We start from the raw sequence: 14409 nt of genomic DNA on the forward strand, positions 1-14409 counted from the left end.
TCTTCAAGAAACACAAATGCAGGGAGCTCCTTTAATAGCTTCTGCTTGCATTATTTATAGGCTGCTAATGACAAGCCCTTGCCAGCTTTGATTCGGGTATCAATGTGCTGGAGCAGCACACAGCAGTGTCATTACCATAACTCCTCAAATTAAAGGCTGTCTACAACTCTACTTAAAAAGCTAGCATCCAGGCCATTAGCTATTCCTGCTAGTTTGCTTTCAATAATGCAAAAATGATTGGACGTTTAATTTGTTAATTGCCTCTGTTTCAATTGGCAATGGGCTTAATTCTCTGCAGAAGTTTAAACTTGCCCTTGCAGAGGATAAAACATGCACATGTTTAATCAGATCTAATAAGACATAGGAGAACTCAATCGTGCTTGGAAAAATACAGACAGGTAAAAATAACATATACAAGTGAAAGCTGACCTGCTAGGATATGTGACATGCTGGAGGGATAACACTGCATTTTTAAATGTAAAAAGAAAAGCAAAGCTGCACTTACCAATCATGTGGTTTGCAACATGCACCTGAATGTCCCACTCACTGTAGAAAACCATCTGGCACTTGATGCACTGGTATGTCTTCTTCTAAATGCAAGATGAGAGACAGGGTTATAATTCAGCAAATAGTGCACTGGTGTTAAAAGTCATGTTTCATATGTAACCCTTGCAGCAACGATAGCATATAGAAGGGACAGGGACCCTTGAACTGCTCCATAGACCCTAAGCAAGTTATACTATTTTCCCAATAAAAGATCACCCATTCACCCGCAACACATTAGGGTATAAAATGCAGATGTATTTTGAATTTCGAGGTTTCTATTATAGCAGGTATGTTTTGAATGTTTTACGGCTTGGGGGTCAAATAGAACATATGTTTTGAAAATGGGGACACTTGAAATGGGTTGCAAAAGGGGAAAAGGAAAATACATCGTAATCTTCCCTTCAATTGTCGTGAAAGAGCTAAAAACGTTCTGTAATCAGAGGAGCATGTATTTTTGTGGTTAACACCAATGCTTAGTTTGTAAAAGAATAAGTACCAACGAGCAAAATTTCTCCTGAAGCCCACGGCCAGTGGTGCAGCATGTTGGGGCTGCCAAATATCAAAGCTGGCTAGTCATGATTCCAATTTACCTCTAGACTCTTTCATCCCACCTTCTCATGCTACTTGCTCTTATACCCACTTTGCAGGTTCTTTTTCTTTATCCCTGCTTTCAGCTGTTGTCACTGCTTTTGTGTCTTTCTCCTTTTCTGCCTCTTTCTCAATCTTGTTCTGGGGCAAAGTATGCAGCGCTGGACTGGCAGTAGCGGGCACTGGGCATTTCCAAACTGGGCTGTCAGGGTGGGAGCTGGTTTTGGGCCCGGGGGGCTGTTTTTGTTACAGGGCTGCTTTTGCAACTTAGCTGCAATATCGGCATCTATAACAAAATAGGCAGAAACCAGCACTGGCAAATAGCTCGGCCACACCCCCAACTCCCTGGGGGGCCGGCAGAGAACTTTGCCAGGGCTGGATTTGTTTCCCAGTCCGGCCTTGAACGTAAGTTGTTAAGAAATCAGTCTGAGTCCTCACAAAAGAGGGTCTTTAGGTACCACCTCCAACAACTGGCCCAAATTAAGCAGTGGTTAATACACATTTTGAGTAATGCTATAATACCACATTTATTGAAAGACTAGATAATGCTGCATCACATTGCCAAACATGTGTGATGTTACCATGTGGAAATGGCTTATATTTATCATAATGTTGGGAAGATGTGGTAACATTTATAATTTACCTGGGTGGATTAGCGCAAATGCCCATAGTATTTCATGTAAAGCCAAATGTACTAACATAGCCTGACGGTGTTTGCATCAAAATATAATACCTCCTTTCAGTAGGATCCATTAATTCCATACATTGCATGAGTGGTGCACTGTACAGCACACATTTAATGAAATGTTTCAGAATGTGTCTATTCATAGGATTTTGCATCAGAAGAGTAAGCTTACAGTACAAATCCTATGCTATACAGCAGTAACACACCACTGCATCAGGGTGCAAAAGTGTGTGATGCTGGGTAACCTGCTTGTGGACCAGCAGAGGTGAGAGCAGCAGTTAGTCATTTGTTTTATAAATCTGGCTATGTGTTGCTTTCACCCTGTTGTGCAATGCAGCACTGCATAGCACCGCAGCTTTGGTTGTCACTCTGCATTGTGCAAAAAAAATAATAAATGTAGCCTAAGATATGTTTTTAATTGCCCTGGTGTTGAAAGAAGAATTACAGAGCCAAGTAGAATTGATAGTATTGGCTAAGAGCCGTTTTGAACTGGAGAGAAGAGGATTCCATATATAGGGAATAGCACACAATATGTACACAAACTGAAGGAGGTACCAGGGCAACATAATAATGTGTATTGTGGACTGTGCATGCAACATTGTACTATAATGAATCTTGACCCTGCTATCAAGTATTATGTCAAAAATAGACAACCAAGTAAATATATACTTGATAATTCTCCTGTGTAAGAAAAAATATTTTTCTTATAAAACCCTCACCCACAAAGGTTACCCTTTGGTGGCATGCTTCATCATCGGGTCCATTCCGACCCAGTGCCGATCGGGGGCGTGCTGAGACCTATGATCTACGTGGGAGCACTTGTTGGTCTTTATATGATGATAAAGAAGGTGTTTATATGAAAGGGAGAGGGAGTAGAGTAAAGTGTTGCTTTACGGTATATATTTAAAAATACCTGGCTAGTAGGTATATCTATTTTATTCCTGCCTCTAGTTAGTATGATTAAAAGTTAAGGGGTAGTTAGGAAGGTGCGGTTGGTAATGTGCCTGCGATCCTATAGGTCAACATGTTTCGAACCATGCCCCAATGGCTCTTCTTCAGTATCATGAGAACCTGGTTACTCCTGTATGTTTAATCACACAAAACACGCTACTTGCTTGCCATGCTATGTTGTGAAAAATACATACGTATACCACCTAATTGGTGTTCTTTATTTTTCATATGATGCCTAAATAGTGCATTACTGTTCCTCTGGGGAGAGGGCGGCCTGTTGTCACACCTGCATCAAGGCGAACCCACACCGTATCACCTATTGTGGACAGCCCCAAAGATGCACTGGAAAAAAATATCAAGCATGTGCTCCTTGTTGTACATCCATGAATAATAATCAACTTTCCAGCCCCTCACCCAGCCCTTCAGTACCTTGCTGGAATAATCTAAGAAATATGCCCCTGTTTGTGATAAGATCTTATGGCTGCCCCTGAATCTAAACCTGTACCTCTCAGGGGTCAGTCCAAACTTACTGACTAGTGTGACATGCCTGGTCCTTTACCTCTAGTGTAAGGAGTGTGTCCCTCAACACCGTGGGCACCTACCTCCATAAACTGCCAAACCAGAACTCCTCTGGGACTCTGTGCACTCTCAGAGCCACTATATAGACAGCAAATTATGTAACTAGGCATCAAATCCTTGCGTATCCTGGACTCACCAGTGGACACTGCAGGTATGCTGGCACCATTGCTGTTGCTGGACCCTACTTGTAGGGCTCTTATGTTCAGCTCCCTAAAACCGAGCTCATGGGGCATCATCCTCTCTGCCATGGTTAGTCTCATCTCCTCTAAAGCCTCACTTTTCTCAGTTAAAGGAGGTTTCTGTGCCTGCTCCAGCTTGACAAACACCAATTTTAGTTTTCTTTCCTCCCTCCTGTCTGCCAGCTCCTTTGGGGACAGGTTACTGGAGAAGACACTGATCCTTGGTCTGAGAACCACAACTGCTCTTGGGAAGTTGGTGGCCCCTTCTCCAGGCAGTCCCAAATCCACATTGGATGGTCGTTTCTTGCTTCCTGGGTCTCTACCAAGCTCACAAAGCGTTCTGTAGATCCACCTTCCTGGTGGAACCCTTGTAGATAGTTGAAAGTCCAAATAGAAATTCTTTCACTGGAGCACAATGTAAGATTCTCACCTGGCCAGCTCAAAATCAATTACCGCAGGCACTGCTTCTCCAGAGTGAGACATGGTTTTAGCAGAAAAAATCAAAAAGCCAATTAGGGAGGCTCAAATTGGTCTTAATATAAAGTTGTAGTGAACAATGAGTTACTATATTTTAATGCTCACACACAAGTCCTACTCTCACTGCTGATCACCAATGTTAGAAACTAGCTAGTTGGCAGAGGTATGAAGCCTGTCCAAGTAAGGACCACAAACGTAGTCCGGGTAAACTAGATACACACTAAAAGCTAAGCTGTGCTCACCCTCTAGTAGCTTGGTACAGAGCAGTCAGGCCTATCTAAATAGGTAATGTTTAAAGTTTATGTGCAACACACTTATGCATACAAATACACACACACACACACACACACAGGAACACAATGAAATCACTACAAAAATACTCCACCCAGGATTAGAAAAATAGACTATAGCCCTGAGTACAATGTCAGGCGAACGTGCATTGTGGATTTGGAACCGACTGCCCTCAGCTCGCTGGTTCAGACCTTATCATTTGGATGCAAACTCATACAGTGTGGTCAGAAACATCAACTTTTCTATGGGAGCTTATGCAGCAGGCAGAAATTGCCTGCAGCATAAGCTCCAAAAGAAAAATGGATGTTTCTAAACATCCCTACACCATCTGGTAGGCACCTTAAGGTGACTGCCACACGGTGCAGGAATGTTTAAGGGCACCATATGTGTGTCCCAGGGCAAATACAGAGGCCGGGGAGGGACGGGGCCCTGCTAGGGGCTCCCCAATGTCACTTTCTGACAGCCTTTCCATGTCGGAAAGGCCGATATGGAATGGCTGTCGGAAACTAACATCATAATATCAACGGTGGAAACATCCTCCTGAAGGGATTATGGTGTGTTTCTGACCAGGAAAGCATTGGTCAGTCCCTCTGACTGCTGTCTCCGACCGCATGCATTGTAATAGGTCGGTTGAACCACAGCAGGAGGTGGCAGTTAGACCACTATCGTAATTAGTTCCTATATTTTTATGAATAAAACAAGACCAAAAAGACAAATATCCAGTAAGTAGAACCAGAGATAGGAATTTTCAAAGAATAAATCAAAAAGTAGCGCTTAGAAGTCAATAGCATTAAGGGGTTACTTGAGATCGCATTGGACCTAGTCAAATTCAAAGTTCAGGCCGACCGTCATAGTAAACAGGCCGGTTGCAGGACTCATGCCGGTCGAGCCGCGCAGTCCGTTGAGGTGATGTAATAGATCAGATTCAGCGTAGCAATCGAAGGGCAATGTGTCGGTTCTGCTCAGCACAAAGTTGTTACTGCATCGATTTATATGGTTCTGGGCAGCAGAAATCCCCTTTCAAGACCCCAGGACAGGATTGGCACCATTTGCAAGGGTCCGGGCACCACCTGGTAAGACAGAAATTACAGGTGGCAGAGTCCAGGTGCTATTGCAGAGTTGCAGAAAGTCTCTGATAGCCCTGAGACTTCAGAAAGAGGGGGCAAGCAAGCAAGTCTTTACAGTCACTTTGGGTTTAAGTGAGATTGTTCCAATCTTTATACTGAGCAGGGTAGAGGTCAACAGGCAGCAGGGCAGCTCAGCAAAGCAGAAAGCTGTTTTTTTTCAGGGCAGAAGTCAGGGAAAGTGGCAATCTTTTTGGCATAGCAGTCTTTACTCCTAGCAGAGTTTTTCACAGCTGTAGTAGTGTGCTGTCTTCGTAGGGTCAGAGCGCCAGCACTTATACCCAAATGTGGCTTTGAAGTGGGGGGACTTCAAACCAGATGAAAGAAGGGGTGTTGGGGCCGGGAGCCTATTTTTTAGGCAGGTCCTACACACATGGCTCCCCAAGAGCATGTAACGCAAGGAGAGTGCAGTTCCTAGAAGGAGAAAGGGGATGGGAAAGACAAATCTTTTATCATGTTGCCCTCAAACACCCCGAGAGGTGTCATGCTTCATCATTGCGCCTTGCTCCTCGTTGGGCCGCCGCTGCAATGCTCGACGGGCTCACCGTTTCCGGGGCTCTTTATCGGAGATCTTTTTAGAGAAGCCTTTTGGGTGCGTGCGGGATAGTGAAAAAGTGTGTGCACAGAGGTGGTGGTTTAAAATCGGTCAGGGACAGTTCTATACAATAATTTTAATGTTCTCGGTAGTACCTGCCTAATTAAAAATGAAGTGGATGTCCTAGTGGGATATAATGTTCCCAGTGGACAATCGCCAGTGTGAGATCGACATGTTTCGTGCCTTCTTGTTTCTAATGGAATCGGGTGGCACTTCTTAAGGACCTATGACTGTATAGTGCACAACTAAAGACAGGTTCCAGATTGGTGGAAGGTAGCCTGTCCTAGGACCCTAGTAGTCCTGTACTGGGCACTGTGGTGACCCGAGTAGCAGAGGCTACAGCCTGACGGGGTGCGGGGAGCACAGTGTTGCTCCACTTGGAAGGTTGGGAGAAACTTGCTGAAACCTACCCCCGCTCCTGTTCCCCGTGATGTAATAGATCAGATTCAGCATAGGCATCAAATGGCAATGTGTCGGTTCTGCTCGGCACAAAGTTGTTACTGCATCGATTTAGATGGTTCTGGGCAGCAGAAATCACCTTTCAAGGCCCCAGGACAGGATTGGCACCATTTACAAGGGACCGGGCACCACCTGGTAAGGCAGAACTTACAGGTGGAAGAGCCCAGGTGCTATTGCAGAGTTGCAGGAAGTCTCTGATAGCCCTGAGACTTCAGGAAGAGAGGGCAAGCAAGCAAGTCTCTACAGTCACTTTGGGTTTAAGTGAGATTGTTCCAATCCTTATCCTGAGCAGGGTAGAGGTCAACAGGCAGCAGGGCAGCTCAGCATAGCAGAAAGCTGTTATTTACAGGGCAGAAGTCAGGGAAAGTGGCAAACTTTTTGGCATAGCAGTCTTTACTCCTAGCAGAGTGTTTCACAGCTGTAGTAGTGTGCTGTCTTGGTAGGGTCAGAGCCCCAGTAATTATACCCAAATGTGGCTTTGCAGTGGGGGGACTTCAAACCAGACCCTTGAAGTGCCCAGGTCCCCCTTCATTCCAGCCCAGTGATTAGCCCTTTGTGTGGGACACTGGACACTGCCTATTCAGATGGAAGTGTTAGCTTCCCCTGCCTCTTCCTGCCCAAGAAGAACTATCAGAATGCAGATGAATGCAGAGGAGTTCCTAGTCACACCCACCCTTTCTGTGTTTGTGGCTGTCTAGAGAGAATAAACAAAGCATAGCTGTCGCCAATCCTAGATGTGTATTGGAAGCAGGCTGTAAGGCACACAGAGCAGTACGAGCATGTAAATGTCCACTTTCTAAAAGTGACATTTCTAAAACAGTAATGTTATATCCAACTTTACCAATAAAGATAATTTATCATTACCATTCCAAAGATATGAAACGTGATGCAGCTCCTCCTTTCTAATCAAGAATTCCAGCTTAAGAGTGTTTTAAGGAATTCACAATGATAGGCTATGAGAAGAGCTGGTTTCACAGTAGTGAAAAATTAATTTAAATGTTTATCACTACAAGGACATGTAAAACTTAAAAGTACATGTCCTGCCTTTTAGCTATGCAGCACCCTGCCCTTATAGGGCTACTTAAGGCCTACCTTAGGGGTGAATTATGTGTAATAAAAGGGCAGTTTAAGGCTTGCCAAGGGATTTACTTACCAAGTCGAAGTGGCAGTAAACTGCACATACAGGCCTTACAATGGCAGGCCTGAGGCAGGTTTGAAAGGCTACTTGTGTGGGTGGCACAACCAGGGATGCAGGTCTACTAGTAGAATTTAGACTACAGGCTGTGGCAATATGGTATGCCACTTTAATAAACATGTCACTCAAGTATACAACAATATCTTCATGTTTAGGAGAGATACAGATGTTAGTACTGGTCAGCAGTGGTAAAGTGCTCAGAGTCCTAAGGAAAACAAAAAGATAAGGTAAAAATCGGTGGTAAGAGCGCAAAAAGTTTGTGGGAAGCCCAAAAGAAGAATGACAGGTCTAGCAATTCCTATTGGGAATAAGCTAATTCAACATCTTTTAAGAAGAGAGCACAAACATCTAAGTACTGGTTAGCAGTGGTAAAGTGATCAGAGTCCTAAGGCCAGGTCTACAGGGAAACAGTTAGGGGAAACCATGCGAAGAATGCCAGGTCTGACAGTCTTAAAACATGTCAACAGTTTCATTGCAGGCTTTGGCACAGTCTAGTTACCTGGGCATATCATCTAACTACCAGAGTCAGAGTCAATGAATGAATAAATGACAATTAAGTTTAACCTATTATCTCATAGCCAATGGAAGGACATACCGAGTGCTCCACTTGACATCTGTCCCTGCCCTTTTATTATATAATAACATACACACTACAGCAGTCTACTACATTATTCAAATAAAGACTAAAACGATAATAAAAATAGGCAGTTGCCATAGGAGTTATACTTCCAAGAACTGAAAGAAGCAAATACGTGCAATAAAATTCAAGAGACACAGCTCAGATGAAGATATGCTACTTTAAAAGCCCTCAAGAAACTACGAAAGGTAATACCATGATCAAAGAAGCCTTTATAGAGAAAAAAGTATTCAAGGGTCCTAGTATGACCAAGAAAGGTTTCCATTTAATAACCGATTTACATAATTTACTGCACTTTCCACATCAAGAAATTGAATGCAAACACTTTGTGATAATCTTCAGCGCCCTTGCTCATGACCTGGCCTTCAACAACATCGCTAAATTGTCTCAGAAGCAAGTTGTTTTCAGATTCAGCACTAACAGTCATCTTTAAAAATTGCCAATCATTGAGATCCCCACCTAAATTGATAAAGCAGGATGCAGAACCCATTTCTAATCATCTTAGAGAGATTATCAACTTTTTGTTTAGGTAGCTCAGATATAGTTCTGAAGGAACTCAAGCTTCAGGTGATGTTGTTTCTCTGGACTCGCTCTTCGCTTTGGCCGGAGTGGTCGCTCCCAGTGCTCCCTGGCGTGCTCTGGTATCGTTATTGCAGCGCTTGTGTAACATTTTCCTCCTCTGTGCCTCTTATTGATCTGCCTGGCTGCCGCTTTGCATAGAACGCGCATTGGCTTTATATTGGACATTTTCAGCTGCTGGCGTGCTCTGGTATTGTTATTACAGCGCTTGTGTAAAATTTTCCTCCTCTGTGCCTCTCATTGATCTGCCTGGCTGCCGCTTTGCATAGAACGCGCATTGGCTTTAAATAGGACTGTTTTCAGCTGCTGTATTAGCGCGTTGTTCCCAAGCGCTCTGTTGTGCTCCCCCCTCCTCCATTTTGTTGGTTGTTGTTCTCGTGGTCAGCCCGCCCTGCCTCCCAGCTGAGTCGCCCTCGCCCCTCCCCCTCCACTATCCATATATGACAGTTCTTCCCGCGCGCAGCGTTTACGCGCAGCGTTCGCGCCCAACCCGCGCCGAAGGTGCGCCAAAGGTAAGCCCGTCTACGCCCGTCCGCGCCTGGACCGCGCCCAGCGCCAGACCCCCTGCCCATCGTGCTGCCCAGCCCCCCCGCATTACCTACGATGCCGCCACCCTCCTAGCCCTTAACCCCGGTCGCGCCCCCAACTGCGTCCAAGCCGCTCCTGGACACACCCATGGACCTTTCTCCTGCTACTCCTGCAAATTCAACGGCACCGACATCATCTCAGCTACGACCACACCACAGATTCCCGACTCCAACCACCTACAATGCATCCTTCTCAACACCCGCTCGATCCACAGACACGCCATTGACCTATGGAATCTACTAGACACCATCTCTCCAGACGTCGCCTTCCTAACGGAAACATGGATGAACGCTTCCTCCGCCCCAGACATCACCATCGCTATCCCTGATGACTATAAGATCACACGCAAGGACCGTACCGGCCACACAGGAGGAGGAATCGCTATCGTTCATAAGAAATCCATCCGCATCTCAACCAGCTCTGACGCCAACCTCGCTAACTCCGAACACCTTCACTTCCAGATCCACATCGACCCCAAGACCACACTCAGAGGCACCCTCCTTTACAGACCACCAGGACCCCGCGCTAAATTCAGTGAAGACATCACGGACTTCATCACCCCACACGCGCTCCCCTCCAAAGACTACATCCTTCTGGGAGACCTCAACTTTCACCTTGAAAAGATCAACGACCGCAACACCACCACCCTCTTGGACAACCTCGCCAACCTCGGACTTAAACAACTAGTCACTTCCCCCACCCACATCGCAGGTCACACACTCAACCCCATCTTCACCTCCAGCAATCATGTCTCCTTCAGCCACACTACGGATCTCCTCTGGACTGACCACAGCTGCGTTCACTTCACCTACAACAAGCCGATAACCATCAACCACCTCCAACCAACTCTACAAAGAAACTGGAACAAAATCACCACGGACCAGATCTCCGCATCGCTCCTTCAAAACTCCCCAGCCCTCTCCTCTAACGCCAACGAAGCCGCCTCCAACCTCACCCGATGGTTATCCAACACCGCCGACACCTTAGCACCACTGAAAAAACATCAAAACAAACCTGGCAGCAAGAAGGCCTCATGGTTCAACGATGATCTCAAGAAGTCCAAGAAACTCTGCCGCTCCCTTGAAAAGGCCTGGAAAAAAGACCCATCCACCAGCCCCAAGGACGCCTTCAAAAGCGCCACCCGCACTCATCACCAACTAATCCGAAAAGCCAAGAAAACAGCATTCAAGGATCGACTTGACAACAACGCCCACAACAGCAAGGAACTTTTCAACATCGTCAAGGAATTTTCCAACCCCTCGGCCAACTCCAACGACATCACCCCCTCTCTAACCCTCTGCGACTCCCTAGCCTCTTTTTTCCACAACAAGATTGCAGACATCCACAACAGCTTTGACAACCAACCCGGAAGCCAACCCACCCTACCATCTGCTGACCATCTTCCCCCCGTAAACACCCTTAACGCCTGGAACCCAATCTCCACTGAGGACACCATCCGCCTGATGAACTCCATCCACTCGGGATCCCCCACAGACCCATGCCCTCACCACATCTTCAACAAAGCAGACTCCGTCATAGCACCGCACCTCCGAGACGTCATCAACTGCTCCTGCAACTCCGCTACCTTCCCAGAAGACTGGAAACACGCTGAACTCACCGCCCTTCTGAAAAAACCAACAGCAGACCCCACCGAACTCAAAAACTACCGCCCCATCTCGCTTCTTCCATTCCCGGCCAAAGTCATCGAGAAAGCCGTCAACAACCAGCTCGCCGCCTTCCTCGAAGCCAACAAATCCCTCGACCCCTCACAATCTGGCTTCCGAGCAAAACACAGCACTGAGACCGCCCTCATCGCAGCAACAGACGACATTCGAACTCTACTGGACAGTGGAGACACAGTCGCCCTCATCCTCCTCGACCTCTCTGCAGCATTCGACACAGTCTGCCACAGCACCCTTCTACAACGCCTCAATAACATCGGAATACAAGGAAAAGCACTTGAATGGATCACCTCGTTCCTCACCGGAAGAACCCAGAGAGTCCGCCTTCCTCCATTCAAGTCCGAGGCCTCTGAGGTCATCTGCGGCGTACCACAAGGATCATCACTCAGTCCCACCCTCTTCAACGTATACATGAGCCCCCTCGCGGCCATCGCCCGCCAACACAACCTCAACATCATCTCTTACGCGGATGACACTCAACTGATCCTTTCTCTCACCAAGGACCCCAGCACCGCCAAAACTAACCTACACGAAGGAATGAAAGATGTCGCCGAATGGATGAAACAAAGCCGGCTGAAACTGAACTCAGACAAAACAGAAGTCCTCATCTTAGGTACATCCCCCTCTGCTTGGGACGACTCCTGGTGGCCGGAAGCCCTCGGAAAAGCACCCATCCCGACAGACCACGCACGGAACCTTGGCGTCATCCTGGATTCTTCACTTTCAATGAACAGACAAGTCAGCGCCGTATCCTCTTCCTGTTTTAACATTCTTCGCATGCTCAGAAAAACATTTCGCTGGATCCCCTCCGAAACAAGGAAAATAGTCACCCACGCTCTGGTCACGAGCCGACTGGACTACGGAAACACCCTCTACGCAGGTACCACCGCTAAACTCCAGAAGAAACTACAACAAATCCAAAACGCCTCAGCCAGGCTCATATTAGACATCCCACGCAACGAACACATCTCTGGCCACCTTAAAGACCTCCACTGGCTACCCGTCAATAAGAGGATCACTTTCCGACTGCTTACCCACGCACACAAATCACTCTACGACATCGGACCAGATTGCCTCAACTCTCGACTGTCCTTCTACACCCCCCCCGCCAACTTCGCTCCTCCAACCAAGCCTTCGCCACTTTACCTCGCATCAACAAGACCACCATGGGAGGCAGATCCTTTTCATACCTAGCTGCTAAAACATGGAACTCACTCCCCGCTTACCTTCGCCTCACCCAGAACCACCTAGCGTTCAGAAAGCAGCTTAAAACATGGATATTTGACAAATAATCCTCCTCCCCTTCCTAAGCGCCTTGAAACCCTCTGGGTATGTAGTGCGCTATACAAATTTTATGACTTGACTTGACTTGAAAAACCCTTCCCTACATATCAGTAACTTTACTATTGTTTGCAGGTCAACTTCCCGAATTTGGTTACAAGCGAACTCGCTGGAAAGCATAGCTGTTGCTCATTTCTAGCAGTATACTTTACTTTTCCAGAGTAAAGTTAGCAAGCCAAGTTTACAAACATTTTTTCTAATCAGCATCAAATACATAGAATTAACTGTTCAAAGAAGTTTCAGGAATGTTGGCTTAGACATTCTGGTTCCAGATGTCATGTCTTCCAATGAGCCAGGTTAAAGTTTTACACAACCATAAATGGACCAAACATTAACTAATCTGGCAATCTGACTGTCTTCCGACGGCAGAACTGGACTGTTTGTAGGAGATACAGAGGAAACTCCAGTATGCTGCATACATGGCTGGATGGCCAAAGAGACCATCAGATCATCCAGCATTACATTTCTTTCTCTTTCATTCTCTTTTTTCTCTCTCTCTCAAGTTAAAGAATGGTTTGCAGCAGTGTCTTTAATAAATGCTGGTAAAATGTTAATCATTTTTTCCAACAAGTTTCTCCCTGAGCTCTACAACAATATACATTTAGTATAAGTATACTCTAGTCATTCAAGGCTTATGTATAAGTGCATAAGTAACATTCATAATCTTATTATAAAGTGTTAATCATATCACTCAACTTATAAAAAAGAGGCCCTTCCTATCTTTTTATGTTTGAAGGTCTCCGCCTTGACTGACTCTGATTTTGTGAATACTGAAAAAGCTTTAACTTACGCAAACATGTAAGTTTGCCTTTGTGAATCAGGCCCAAAATCTTGGCTTTAGTGTGCCCTTCTCCAAATACTTCAAGAGGGCACTGGCCTCACTTGTTGCTTTTGCTCTAAAATACACAACTGGTATTGCAAGATGTTCAATAGCTGCTTTTAGCTCCCTCTCCCTTCCTATCCAACAGAGAGTATTTTATATTGTTTAGAAAAATTGGTGCAGTATTTGAACAAGAGCTTTCATTTTTTGTGAAACATCACATTAAGATTATTGGTTCCTGTTCATTCTCTTGGAACTAAGATGACACCGCAGAGGTTATTGGCCCATTGGGCTGTTACCTCCAATTGGGGCTTGCCCTGGAAGGCACTATCCGCTTAGGAGCTACCAAGTGTCACATCATTGTGGCTACTGGAAGGTGTCACATTTACCTCTGGCAGACCAGAACTGTGAAAACTTGGGCATCTTGATCAACTCAAAATTAAGGGGCTTTAACTAGATATCAGTCCTCTGACAGGTGTTTGCTGGTGTTTTTGGGGCTGGGAATCAACTTTTCGGCATCAGTTATTTACCAAGAGCAACAGAAGGAAGAACACAGATCAGAAAGACAGAGGAAGAAAATAGATGGAATAATAATCATAAAGGAATTAAGCTGGAACCTGCTAGAATGAAATAAAGAGGCATGAGGTAGATTTAAGACTACCAGCCTCGGTATTAGGTGCACCAAAATTCAATTGAAACATCCGCAGGTATCTGAGCAGAGATTCTGGCATCAGCACTCTTTCTTTTACAAATTACCCACTAATCCTATTTGATATCTTTCTGCAGCTTTCCAGTGTAAGAGGTATTTGGCATGATATTCATTTTTTTTAAGAAACCCAGATCCCCAGTTAAATGCTATGGAGGGCCTAAAGTATTGCCATGATACTACCAATGAGTTACATAATAAAACATTATTCACCAATATTTCCATGCTGCAGCTATGGCTATCTAGTATAGCTGCGAAATTGTATGACAGAATATCATCTACAGAGGTATCCTTCGGCATAAATATTGTGTCCTAAATATCATTGAAAAAAAGTATTGTCCCATTGAAAGTAATGCTCCTTTACTAACTCCAACGGGGCAATATTTT

The 14409-nt window shown here is 45.4% G+C and overlaps 1 protein-coding gene across 5 annotated transcripts in view; it reads right to left on the reverse strand.

Moving 5' to 3' along the window:
* The window catches only part of ZNF521 (zinc finger protein 521), a 651786-nt gene that overhangs the window by 325990 nt on the left and 311387 nt on the right, over nt 1-14409 (reverse strand). For 3 of the 5 annotated variants that reach the window (XM_086965654.1, XM_086965652.1, XM_086965656.1), the window contains exon 4: nt 506-590. In XM_086965654.1, the coding sequence (XP_086821780.1) occupies nt 506-590 (85 nt within the window). The remainder of the gene's footprint in view (nt 1-505; nt 591-14409) is intronic. The other 2 variants (XM_086965655.1, XM_086965653.1) reach the window with 1 other exon arrangement.

This window comes from Lissotriton vulgaris, chromosome 4_1 (assembly GCF_964263255.1).
Source record: "Lissotriton vulgaris chromosome 4_1, aLisVul1.2, whole genome shotgun sequence".
Taxonomy (NCBI): Eukaryota; Metazoa; Chordata; class Amphibia; order Caudata; family Salamandridae; genus Lissotriton; species Lissotriton vulgaris.